Source organism: Anser brachyrhynchus, assembly GCF_964034855.1.
Source record: "Anser brachyrhynchus genome assembly, chromosome: 2".
NCBI classification, from domain to species: Eukaryota; Metazoa; Chordata; class Aves; order Anseriformes; family Anatidae; genus Anser; species Anser brachyrhynchus.
In genome coordinates this window covers 123620039-123633404 of record NC_137695.1, presented here as the reverse complement: position 1 = coordinate 123633404, position 13366 = coordinate 123620039, and the positions used below count along the sequence as shown (strand labels likewise).

The 13366-nt window shown below is 35.6% G+C and overlaps 1 protein-coding gene across 2 annotated transcripts in view; it reads right to left on the bottom strand.

Annotated features, from left to right (window-relative positions):
* NKAIN3 (sodium/potassium transporting ATPase interacting 3) overlaps positions 1 to 13366 on the bottom strand; it is a 372372-nt gene that overhangs the window by 21620 nt on the left and 337386 nt on the right. For both annotated transcript variants that reach the window (XM_080582409.1, XM_080582401.1), the window contains exon 5: positions 4819 to 4879. In XM_080582409.1, coding sequence (XP_080438535.1) covers positions 4819 to 4879 — 61 coding nt within the window. The remainder of the gene's footprint in view (positions 1 to 4818; positions 4880 to 13366) is intronic.

The window sequence follows — 13366 nt, the reverse complement described above, 5'->3', positions numbered from 1 at the left end:
AAGCTCAGTGATGATCTTTGGCTGCTGTTTGGAAAGTTTCACAAGTACTCATTTTCAGTGAGATAATTTAAGATAGTCGTCATCTGGGCATATTTGAATCTGGTAATGCCCAACAGAAGTGTAGTGCAGTATCCTCTTTCTTGGTCATCTTTTATGTTAACTGTTTTATTATAAAAATCATATTTTTTAGGAGTTAAATGGACTCAACCATATGGGAAATTGCAATTGATGTAAAGATAGTAGTAGTGGATTCCCAAATACTGCTTAGTTAAGTAAACATGTATATTTATATGTAAAGGTAATCACACAGACATATGGATATGTTACTACTATTAGCTACTGTGCTAGCTCTTCATTCCTTTTGCAAAACATAGCATATTTATAAGAATTTTATCACTGCTGGACCTCCTATGTAACTACAAAAATTAAAAGCAAATAAAAATTCTTTCTCTTGCATTAGATTACAGACAACAGATGCTTAATGTTGTGTATAAATGTAATGCCATATGTCAGATAAAGCGTTGTGGTAGTTTTTCAGCGTTGTTAATAATTTGGTTTACTTAATATTTGTCTAATGATAGCATATGGAGGTTCCTATAGATAACGCAGTATGGGGGAAACTTCCTTTTTAAAAATCAGGTTATTGTCTTGTGTTATGAAATACAACTGAGCTCTAAAAACAACTGGTTCAGGGGAGAGACAAACAAAAAATAATTTGTGTTTGTTAACTTTGTTCTTGTGGTTTCATTTGTTGAATAAAACTTTCCTTTATGATGAATGGAAGCCCTTTCCCTTATTTTCATTTATGTACAAAGGAGGCTTGAACTTCCTTGGATTGACCTTTTGATATTTCAGGCTTGTTTTTATAATGAATGGTGAAAGGACGATTGTAGGTTTGTCATAAATCTTCCTCTCTATTTTCATGTCTTTTTCCTTATGCAATTTAAATGCAACTCAGCTTCCACTTTACATATTCACATACAGTACAGAACTATCACTTTTGAGATGTGTCAATGTCATATTTATGAAATAGTATTTAGCAGCAATAATGCTATTGTTTCTCAAAGAAAGTCCAGAAAATATTTATAAATTTAATAACATTTTTAACAATGTATTTTTCCTAGTCCCCAGACTCCACTTTATTAAAACCATTCTGTAACTCTGAGAGGGTGGTAACAAGCTTCTGAGTTCATTTTTTGGAGAAAATGATTCACAAACAGGATAGTGACAGGCTTTTATGATTACGGATTTCACTTATTCTGTTCCTTCAAAAGGGCTTATATAGATTGATAGATCTACAAAGATAGAAATGAAAAAAATGAAAGGAAGAGATATAAATAGACTTTTTCATTAGGATGAATGATGGAAGGTATTAACCCCACTACAGCAGCGTGCCTTTTACATGTCTTCTTTTTTATTCCTTTTGACCTGCTATCATCTTCTTTCTAAGTAAAAGTTAACTACAGTCTGGAATGTAGGTAAAGGTGAGCAATAGCTGGAAATAAATGTTTCTTCAAGCATTATTACTGTTCAGAGAAGTGTCCATCAGCCAAAATGTCAGCCTCAAAATCCATTTAAGCACTGCACAGAGGCTAAACAGGCAGCTATTATTAATTTTTAAGTCTGCCTGACAGGTTTCAGACCAAGAACTGGGGTTAACTTGATGCACTGAATATTGCAGAATGTATTTAATTAGGGAGGCTGTGACTCTCAGATGGCTGAGGATTTCTTGTATGCAAACTACTGCAAAAATATGATGGCTGCATTTACCTAAGAAAAGAACCTGTTGCATCATATTAAAATGCATAAAATTGCTCTTTCATTGCAGTTTCTTGAACTTTTATCCTACTGTAATAACTGTATAATTTAAACTTGACTATTTTGAAGAACCACTATACTTCTCTTTTAAATAAATTTTGTTCATTATGCTGCAAGTTAACAATATGAATTTTTCCAGAATAAGCCCTATTCATTTTTCTGTTCTCTAGTTACCAAACCAAATAATTTTCTCACTGTGCCTTGCATGGATGTTTCCTCATTTAAAACATAGCTGTGGAATTGATATAAATAAGTTAATATTTCTTTAATGTATTTATCTATAAAAATGAAGGACTCTAAAACACAAATGGGCATTAAGACACAAATTAGCCCAAAGTGAGATACCAAAGGGCTATTTAGTTGCTTCTGATTGGATTTGGGATCTTAGACAAAATGCATATTAAAAAGCAATAAACTAGAAATTATTTCACTCTACTGGTTGTGTAAACCTCCTAGATGTATCAGTTCTGTTGTTTTGTTCCACTTCCAGCACACAGCTTTTTTTCTCTGTCCCAGATAATCCTCTGCTAAATAATAATAATAATAATAATAATAATAATAATAATAATAATAATAATAATATATTCACACAAGAATGTGGAAGACTATAATGGTACAAAATGGGAAACTGAAATAATCCTAATGAAGGTTGTAAAGATAAATTACAGCATACTTTCCAAGATGAGTAAGATGATTTTCACTTGTACGTACCAAAACAACCAAGTTACCATTGATAGTTCTGGAAGACAAGCAGGAATTAAATGTAGATAGATGGTTCCTTTATGGAGAATGGACACTGGGTAGATTTTGGGTACTGTATCTCCTTAGCATTTGATATGCTTTATTGTTTAATAAATAAGTCAATTGTCCCTTCTCATTGATTGAGAATTCTCATTGATCTCTATTGATATCATACAGCATGAAACTCTCAGAAAATGGTGGGTAGCAGTCTGAGGATAGAAGGTCTGGGGTAAATGCATTTTGTAAGTGAATAAGGCCATTATCTTGGCAATAACCCTTGCGGGGCCCCGAATGTAAACTGCTTATGCTCTTTATCAGGTGATGGTATTTTCCGAGAATAATATGCTATATTCTTTGATCTGAGTTTTGTATTTCTTTCACACATGCATAAAACACTGATATGTGAAGCACACTACGAAGGACTAAACAAACTAAAAATATTTATAAAACACCTATGGAAAAAGTAGAGTCTATCTTCCCAGGTACAGATATCTGTGTCTGTATGTGTGCGTGCTCGTACAGACAGCATTACTTTTCTAAAAGTACAGTAGCCTGTGTCTTTCTTATCAGTCTGCCAGCCTTCCCGATCATTCAATGAAGCCTCCCCCTTCCAGGAATTTTGTTAGCAGTTGTCTCATACACAAAGTTTCCCGACATCAATACGAAGCCCTAGATTCTGTCATGACTCACCACAGCTGTATGAAAAGAACAGTTGTCTCTCGGTTTCTCTGTAGACTTTGGTCCACATCTCATATGTTTAGCTGCCACCCTCACCTTTGGAGCTATCCTGTATTACCAGTTCCTGACAATCAGCAGTTTGTAGCTTTCTAAGGGAGTGTTGTTTAGGCTTCTGCTCCTCCTTAAGACTTACATTTTATGTTGCTTCTCCAAGTGTTCATATTTCTCATTTACTGCTCCAGGTTCCTTTAGCCTTTTCAAAGTGAATAATGTGTACAACATTCTTATGACTTCTTCCCACTAAATATTATCTGAGAATTTCTTTGATATACTTACTTCCTATTAGAAACCTAAATGAAAGCATGAGAATGCTTTTGACACTAATAACTGTCACATTAGAATGGAGAACTGAACACAGTATTGTTTGTAACAGTGGAAAAATATATTCACACTGTTTTCAGTCAAAAAGTCTGTTTTTCCATCACAGCCATGAATTACCTGAATTATGTTTTCAATAAGATTTTCAAGATATTACCAAATACTTTCTTAAGACATGAATTATTTTTGTGCTCTATTTATCTCACCCACTGGTGCTATTCTATGTAGAAACAAAACAACTATGTTAAGATTTATGAGTAAAACTTTAGGAATAAATATTTGGTTGTATATTATTTATCCTATAGCTATAATGTGATGTATTTCTTGGCTTTTTTTTTTTTTTTTTGGTCCTAAAGAGGCAGATATACTGCTTAATTCCTTACATATGAGAGGAGGTAACTGACACAAACACTTTTATTTTAAATAGTCTTGTTTTTCTGTTTGCTCCTGTTTACTCATTCTCATTGCAGTTTCACTACTGCTTTTAACAATACCTATGATAGTCGTGTGAGTATAGCGAGTTTGTTAGGCAGTTCTCACCGTCACTTTTCACACAGCTTCCTACCAAAGCATTCAACATATTCATATTTTTCCAATGACCATTTAATTGTTTTTGATAAATGCTTTTTTAAAGATATTCACATTTTCGAACACTGAACAATATATGGGTATGTATATAAGTGTTTTTTTGATAAAAGCATGTTAAGAACATGGGGTCAGCATTTCTGATGTGTGATCTAGTTACGTTTAAGTGCTGAATAGGTCTATCTAATTATTGATGAGAGTAATACAGTACACTGTAAATGGCTTGACCTGTCATCTGCATTAACTTTACTGCTGATAAAACTGTCATTTGGAAAAACAGACTAAATGTCTTCAGGAGCTTTGGTTCAAATTTAAATATACATACATAAAAACTCATGTATATATGCAGCATGGATCACATCCTTTTCAGCAGTATGACTGGTTCATGAAAGTGTTTCACAGATCCCTACGAAAAAGTTCAGTAAGTACAATCCTGACTGTCATTGTACCTAAGTACTACAGTGTAAGTATGGGTTTCAGCAAAATTGGTTGTGTACTTGACTGTCAGATTCTGCCATTTTTACAAACTTTGTTCTTCATCTTGGTAGTTAATGCAAGACTAAGTCTCACCCCAGGTACTGTAGCTCCAGAGATGGATAGGTGTGTATCAGTACTTACAGCTGTCCTCTTCCTCCATGAAAATACTGATCACGTAACAGGCATACACAAATCCAATCAGCTGCATGAAAGAAAAGGAAAAGCAATCATTAGAACACTCTGAACACTTTTTAAGCTTTTATTACAATGCTGTATAAATACAGGTATCACAGCTATATTTAGAAAATATTTGCTTCCATTTCCTGAATTTATATGTAAATTTCAGAGTGAGTGGTCACAAACAGCTAAATTAAAGAGACTTTCTCTCTTTCGCTCATGTCGCACTATATTTTAAAATCTTTTTCTCTTTTCTAGCCCCACTGAGATCAGCACTGATGAGTGCTACTAAAAACCTTAGGTCTGAACATCATGTTAGAAAGTGCTTGGATCTTGATGTTAAGCTACTATGTACATTCCTTTATTTGTTGAATACTTCTGTGCTCACATGGCTCTGTCGACATTCAATGTTGAGGGCCCCCTAAGCACCTAATTAACATATAAAAAAAGATAAAATATTTACTGACTGCTATAGAATTAAGTTATAGTAAAGGTATTACAGAATCCACAAGAGATGTCATTTGTCTTACATAAAGTGATCCAGTGAAGGACTTCTTGGCCAAAGTTTAATTTGATACGTGAAAAATCATGATGTAGCTAAACAGTGAAGTTGGGTTATGATTCATCAGCATTAGGAAACACCTTATCAGAAGGGCCTATCTGCAAACCACATTCACTATGCAAGAAAAGAGCAGACTCACTTCCTCAGAGGACAACACCAGCAAAATCATGCCATTATTTTAACAGCAGCTCCCACAAAAAATTTCTTCCCAGCCCAGATCTGTGTCACTTGTGCAACTGAGAGGAAGGGATTAAAATCGTAGGACCAGGGAATAGAAACTCTGCTTATTAGCTTTTCATACAGACAAAGTGTTTTCTTATGACCATCACCAAAGATGAAGAAAATTCTACTGGGAAAGAAAACCTAATAAACTGCACTGCCCAGACATGTCCATGCTTGAGAAAATATTGTTTGTGCAGCTGTACACAATTTGTGCTATCTGAAAGCCTTGAAGAGGCTGTTCATGAGAGATTTCTAAAATAACTTAGAGATTATTTTTTTTAATTAAAATAGTTCCTTTAAGGGTGTCATGGATCAACCATCTGAGAAGGAGGTAATTTAATAGTATCTAGACAGGTATAAGCTCCTTCACTGGCACAGAAATCATTCTAACCTGCTTTCTTCTCAGGCTACAGCAGGAGCTTTACAAGCAGCTCCAAGATCCTCTCTGCAGACAAAAAGCTTGTCCACACAAGGGAATTCAGGGAAGTTAAGATGAATTAACTAAAGCTGTGAAATCAATGCACGTAAGATAAAGCACATTAAATCCCTGTGTGGCCTTTTCCATTCAGAAATAAAGTGGCCTCAGTTCACTGTAGCTTAATCCTCCTCCAAGGGATTAATCTTCCCCATGGAGAATTGAGCTTCAGTATACCCAGGCCGAGTTCAGTGTGAATGAGAGCTGTCACAGTATTGCAGCCCAGTCCTGCCAGCTTCCTCTCTTGGGCATTCACCTCACCGGTGTTTTGGGAAAATGAGCCAGTAAGTTTAATCCAGCTTTCCTCTGACTTTGAGCAAGCTGCAGCATTGGCAGCTTCCTTGGTTATTTGGGGAGTCATATTTACTGGGAGAAATTGCCACAGCCTTTATCAGGTGGACATTGGGTCGAAGTGTCTTTCATTTATGTTAACTGAAGCATGTTTATATAAAAGCTTTCAAGGGATCAAGAAAAAAACAACAAAAAAAAACCATTATATTTGAGGTATATTGCTTGTGCCACCCAAACATTACACATAGATTAAACTGCTGTTGCATTAAGTATCATACAAAAAACAGAAAAAAGGTGGCTTTTCAAGAAGAAATGTCACCTGTTTATTTACAGTACTTCCAGCTCACCACTGACAGTGTAAGATTTGACTGTATGAGTCACTTGGGTTTGTTTCTTCTCCCTAAGCACGTGATTGAAATATTTTGAAGAGCAAAGCTGCTGAATAAATAATGAACATGATAAGAATGAATTGTAGTACAGCTTTTCAGGACAATAACAATTCATGGAAAACATGTGGTATCAAAAAAAAAAAAGAAGAAAAATCAATAAAACAGATTAGACAATTCTAAATGGACCTGCCCTAGTAATTCTCCCTCTTTTATACCTCTATATCAGGTTACTAGCTATATCATATGACATTTGAAGACTATAGGCCATGATTAAATAGAGTTCAGCCTACATAACAGACTGGATATGAGGGGAATTGCAAATGGTCACAGGCATTTCAGCAATGGTGCCCAGTAAATTGGCAGTGCAGCTTGGCATGTGCCCTGGATTGGGGGTGACCTCTTGCTTTGTGGAATATCTTGCAGGAAGCACATATTTTTTTGTGCTTTATAATGTGTGCTGGTGTCATTCAAGATATAGGCTCCAACCTCTACAGTTCTTCCGCGCCATCCCCATAACAATATTTGGAATCTGACTACAGAAAAGACCAGGTTTTTATTTGTGCATCACCCTTTGCTGTCTGGCTACTCTATGGTGTAGGCTAGCTAAAGCTGATGATTGGGTGTCCTCACCCTCTGCCTTCAGCAGTAAATCCCAAGTTTGCTAAGTTTCAGAGCACTCTGAAAACATTTACTTTTCTTCCTGATGTAAGCAAAGGTGGTACAGACAGAGTATTGGAAATAGGAGTGACAGTTCGGCCCACAGTCTTTGTGGGTTGAAAGTTTGTGAAGGAAGCTCAACAATTTAGAATTATTTACTGTTATCCAGTTCTGTATTTCATATTTTTCTTGGTACTCAAACTCAGTGAGAATGCTAGTTTCACCTCTCATCCTCCCAGCACAGGAAGAGATTTCCTCTCTCATAGGTAATAATCTACTAGACACAAAGAAGAAAGCAACACGGAAAAATACTCTGGGAGGTCTTCCCTCCAAAAAAGTATGAGGCTTGGCAAACCTGAATGTTTTAACAGTCATAACAGCTTACACCTTGATCTTTCAGTAGATCTTCTTAAAGTAACCTTTTCCTACTGACTTTAGAGTTCAAAACACGCTGTTGTAATGTCTTTGCCTTATTTATGATCTTATTCTTGCAGAATCAGCAACCTCTTTCTGCTTCTCAGTATTTCTTTGTATTTCTCAGCATTAGCAGATAAATATTCCTCAAACAGACAGAAATCAGTGTTACATATTATGTTTATGGCATATACGTGTTTAAAACATAGACTTTCCTCAATCTGATTATTAATTAATACCTAGAGAATTAAAAAATATATATATTTAGCCACTCTCAGGTTTTTTTTTTTTTGGGGTGGAGAAGGAAAAATCAGGTCTTTAATCACATTGAGAAGTATCAAAACCCACCATATTTCAAGAATAACTTTCTGTAATTAAAAAGTAGAATGCACATTTCTGAAAGAATACAACAACAAGGAGGGAAAAGAGCCCTTTGACATCAGTTGTCAGGTATAGGTGCTCAGTGGCGGACAGCAATGTTTGGCTTGTAACTAACATACTTGTAATTAGAGCTCTACAGTACAATTAGTAGGAAGTGGTGAAGTGGGAATATAACCTTCTGCAGTTTAGACCGCTTTCCAGATCCTTAAACAGAGCTACAGCCACCACAGTGTGAATATTTTTATAAATGAATTAATTAAAACCTCTTCTTTTGCTTTATTGATGGACACACTAATAAAATATTTATTCCAACAAATTACTTTTGCTATCTTGATTAACCCAGCTGCTGTTTAATTAATAACGTTATGCTCATGTGAACCCATCCAGCCATCACATTAATTGCCAATTTGCAGTGAGCTGATTGATGCGAACTGCCTGGTTTCTTGATATTGGAAATGTTGGCTATTGGCCTGGCACCAAATGATAGACATAAATGTGTGTTCCCTGATAACTAAAGAAACCATGATGCAAATGACCTGAAAGATATTTAATTTGCTTATCTTATAGTTCAGTAATCATTCAAGGGGACCAATGAAGTGGTTGGAACAGGATGTCCAAAGCATCAAATATCACTAACAATGAGATGTGTATAAATGGGAACCTAGGGCTTGATCCAGACAGCAATTTAGATTCCAAAGTGGAACTTTAGAATCTAAACAGGTATTGAGACCCCTGACAGCATCTAGTCCATCCTTCAGAAAAATCAAATAACCCTCAGAAGAGTCAAACATTGGCCATGTTTGGATATGAGACACTGAGTGCTTCTGTGAAACCACCACTATTTTGGTACAAAAAAGTCATATTTCTCTGATGACTAGCTGATAAACAGTGCTCACTTTCCCCACATCACAGTGATTAGCAGACTCAGGGTGTGGGAAATAATTGTCACCTTGTTTCAGTTGACAAGGACTTTGATGTGGAGTGCACAAAGGGATTTCTTATTAGTGGAACATAAGTACATTAATATGACATTATGAGGACTTTTTCTATGTAATTTATTTTCTCCTGATAGTCTTAGGTAGAGGTGAAATACTAGACTGTTATTTTTTCCCTATGCAGGCAGTATAGTCTCTAGAGGACGTAAATGCTTTAGTCTAACTAAAATCTCTAAGCTTGAGATATGGACATACACATGAAATATAAATGCCTAGTTTAATAGAAGTGAAATTATATTACATAATTGTCCATCATTAAACTGTAAGAAGCTGTGAAAACATGTAAGAAATTAAAAAACCTAATCATCTGAGCAAATATATGCTGTGCCTTAATTGCTTCAATAAATGAATATTGTTATAATATATCGTATTAAAAAGAAGAAACAAACTGGGTGTAAAAATGTATATTTACTTGCAAATTAATGTATTTTAATAGTTAACGGTTAATGTGTATTAACCTTTCCTTAGGAAAGCAAGGACAAATGCAAAATAAAATCAAAAGTGTTTATTTAAATCAAGGTTATGACCTGCAGACTGAAATATTTTTTATTAAAATTGATTATTTAAATAATTTTGATTTAAATCATTCCACCTGGCTTTATCATCATCATCAGCTGTGGCTTTAAAATCTACTGTCTCAGTATGTGATTACTTTCCTATCTCCTTCACACACTGCAGTTCCTCTAGTTCAAAAGAGATATATCAGAGTATATTGGGTATTTAAGATTACATGAAGCAGTGCTCTAGGCTATCAGGTTGATCTTCAAGATCAGATGTACAATAGGACACTTACCACTGTTAAGCTACTACCCAGAGTTTTATAGAGATCTCATTACAAGACAGGACCATCCAAATAAACTGGTAGCCTGGCTCTCAGAGAATGTATAGGTTATTATAGGTAAACTAGTTTTGGAAGATTCATCCAATCAAAAAGATATGACAACCCTACTTCAAGTTCTTCCTTATACACTCCCAGTACATCCAGGTCGTCATCTCACTGAATATGGATTTATCTTGATTTCCTTTGTTGCTGTTGACAGCTAAAAATCATTATTTCTTGTCTATCTGTGTGGTACTTGAGAAGTGTAACCTTGTAAATACAAGTCCCATTTTCTGTGAGATATTTCACTATTGGCTAATTTAGTAACACATTAGTAAAGCATTAAATCAGAATGTGAGAATTCAGAGGGCTGGAGCACTTCTCCTACAAAAACAGGCTGAGAGAGTTAGGGTTGTTCAGCCTGGAGAAGAGAAGGCTCTGGGGAGACCTTACAGAGGCCTTCCAGTAGCTACAGGGGGCCTACAGAAAAGGTGTGGAAGGACTCTTTGTCAGGGAGTGTAGTGATAGGACACGTGGGAATAGCGTTAAACTAAAAGAGAGGAGGTTTAGATTAGGAAGAAATTCTTCACTCAGAGGGTGGTGAGGCACTGGCACAGGTTGCCCAGAGAAGCAGTGGATGCCCCATCCCTGGAGGTGTTCAAGGCCAGGCTGGATGGGGCTTTGGGCAACTTGGTCTGGTGGGAGGTGTCTCTGTCCATGGCAGGGGGGTTGGAATTAAGTGATCTTTACGATCCCTTCCAACACAAACCATTCTGTGATTCTATGATTCTATGCATAAGAGAAGCAGGATATTATCCTAGGATGTGTGTGTATATGTGAGTTGTTAAGATAGCAATATGACTGAGATTATAGAACACGAAGAATTTATAGCTCCACATATTCCACAACAATGACAACAGATATCCAAAAATGCAATCTGCAGAAGAGGAATTAGGATCAAGGGTAACAACAGTATATAGCTGTAGTTTAATAATAAGCATGCGCTATAACTGCATGACTATATAATATATACTATTGTATATAGTTACCCAGTTTTATAATTATATATATAATTATTCAATATAAATGCTTGATTATATACTATAATTAGTTAAATGCTTGATTATACACTATAACAATAGTTTTACACTATATTAGAAATATAGTGTAAAACTATATAATTATACACAATTTCAAAATAATGCAATTTTTTGAATTACAGAAACAGTTTCCAAGTTCTATTTTCTTTGTCTAGAATTAAATGTTGAAATGCACAACAATTTACTGTATAAGTCCCAACCTTAGAGTACTAAGCAATCTAAAAACATAAAAGCAGGCCAACAGCTAAAAAAATCTCCAGAAAACATTGTATATGGTAGCAGTTCTGAAGTACATTATTTACTTAATATTCCTAAAATCTATTGGATTTGATTTGAATAAAATCCAGGTATCAGGGCATTGTCTATCAATTTCAACTGCATGACCCAGAGCCAGTCTGGTCCAACTGTGCTATTTAGAGTTGTAGTGAAGAGCTCTCCCAGAGGCTACAACTCAGATAGGCCTTAAAATGGATTAATCACTCTAAAAGTTGGTGAGAGGAGTTGACCGGTCCTTTCACTTTATATTGATAGGGGAGAATCAAGTGAGCAGAGATCCTAAAATAAATGCGTGTTCTTCAAATGTACATAAGGGTTGTTGTTGGCTAATACTGCAGAAGATAACTCCTCTCAAATGCCATCTACCTAGCACTACGAGGGGAAAGCAGCATACTGGAAAAGACTATGCCTGTTAGCTGCTCTGCTTTTTGAAGTCCTGCACAGTATCTGCTCTTCTCACGTCCTGGTCTCCGTGGTGGCCCTTCATCTTTAAAATAAAAATTGTATTTGACAATCTAATTCTCCCAAGCCACGATCAGAAGCATTATGATCTACACTTGATCTGGAAATTTATTTCTCCAGCATCTTATATATAAAACTAACCCTATTGCTCATTTGCCAAAAAGACCAGTTAAGAGGGAACAGTGCTATGTTGCCAATGTGTGTCCCAGCTTGGTTAGGGTTGAGAAAAACAAGTGAGAGCTTTGTGTATTGCTTCCCTCTCTCCCTCTCAAGTGTTTATCTTACTTGCAGCTTATTCTCCTTACTTTGTTTTCATTACAGGACCTTTAGAAAAAATATCATATGTTCCTAGAACAGACAGCTGGAGGATTTGGATCAGACCCCTTAAGCCAGACCACTGTATAACTTAGTTTAAAGAATTTCATCTAGATACTCTGGTAGCCCAGAGATAACATGGTAAGAGCATCCCTCACAGATGAGGTTAGGGAACAGCTGCTCTAGATGAGTTACACCCACAGAAGGCATCTGGGAACCTTTGTCCATGAGAAACACAGGAGAAAGAAACAAACCCCAAGCAATAATCCTATTGACTTGGTTGTCCATCATATGATAGATATGCTTAAGATTTTGAATGAAATGGAAGTCTCTATATGTAAAAACATTGAACAGAGTATTTAAACACTACTGGCTGGAATATAGTGTTTTATCTTATAATATATTAATCAATTGTTAATGATTTAATTGAATACAGTGAAATTCAATAGTATAATACAGAATCAACCTCAAACCTTGATTGTTAAGGTAAAATATGATGCAAAGGGGAGGGGATGTGGTTGGTAAGAAGGAAGAGGGAGATAACAGAGATCTACATCTGAACAGACTCTTACAAAATGACCAGAAAATCATTGGTTAAACAGCAAAACTTTTTCTCTAGATCTGTTTTTTATTCAGTATTTAAAGAAAATAAAAGTTCTGATAGGAATAAGGTCAGAGTTCTCATACTTCCGTTAATACCTAATCAGCTTGTCAGCTGAATAACAGAGTGATAAAACACTACATCTAATTTTGCAAGCAGACAGAAAGATGGTTTTCATTTATTTCTGTAAACCTGGCTTTGTGTTATTTATTTGTATATTTTCCTTAATATATAGGTGGGGTTTTGTTGTTGTTGCTTTTGTTTGTTTGTTTGTTTTGGTTTTTACTTTTATCAGCTTGTCAATGATAAGAATAATTTTAGAGTTACTTACAGATGACACAATATTTCATATATTTTGACAAAGCAAACTTGAATTCAGGTTTGATGGTGTTTTGAAACCCAAACGGTTTCTTCAAGGTATCCATGAGGTTTCATCTCCACTAAGCTGTACGTACCACTTTGGAAGCTGATAATGAAATTATGCATGTAGGAGATGCCAAAACAAACGCCCTTCAGAAGAACAGGGTGTTACGAATCTTGGCCATCTTTTCT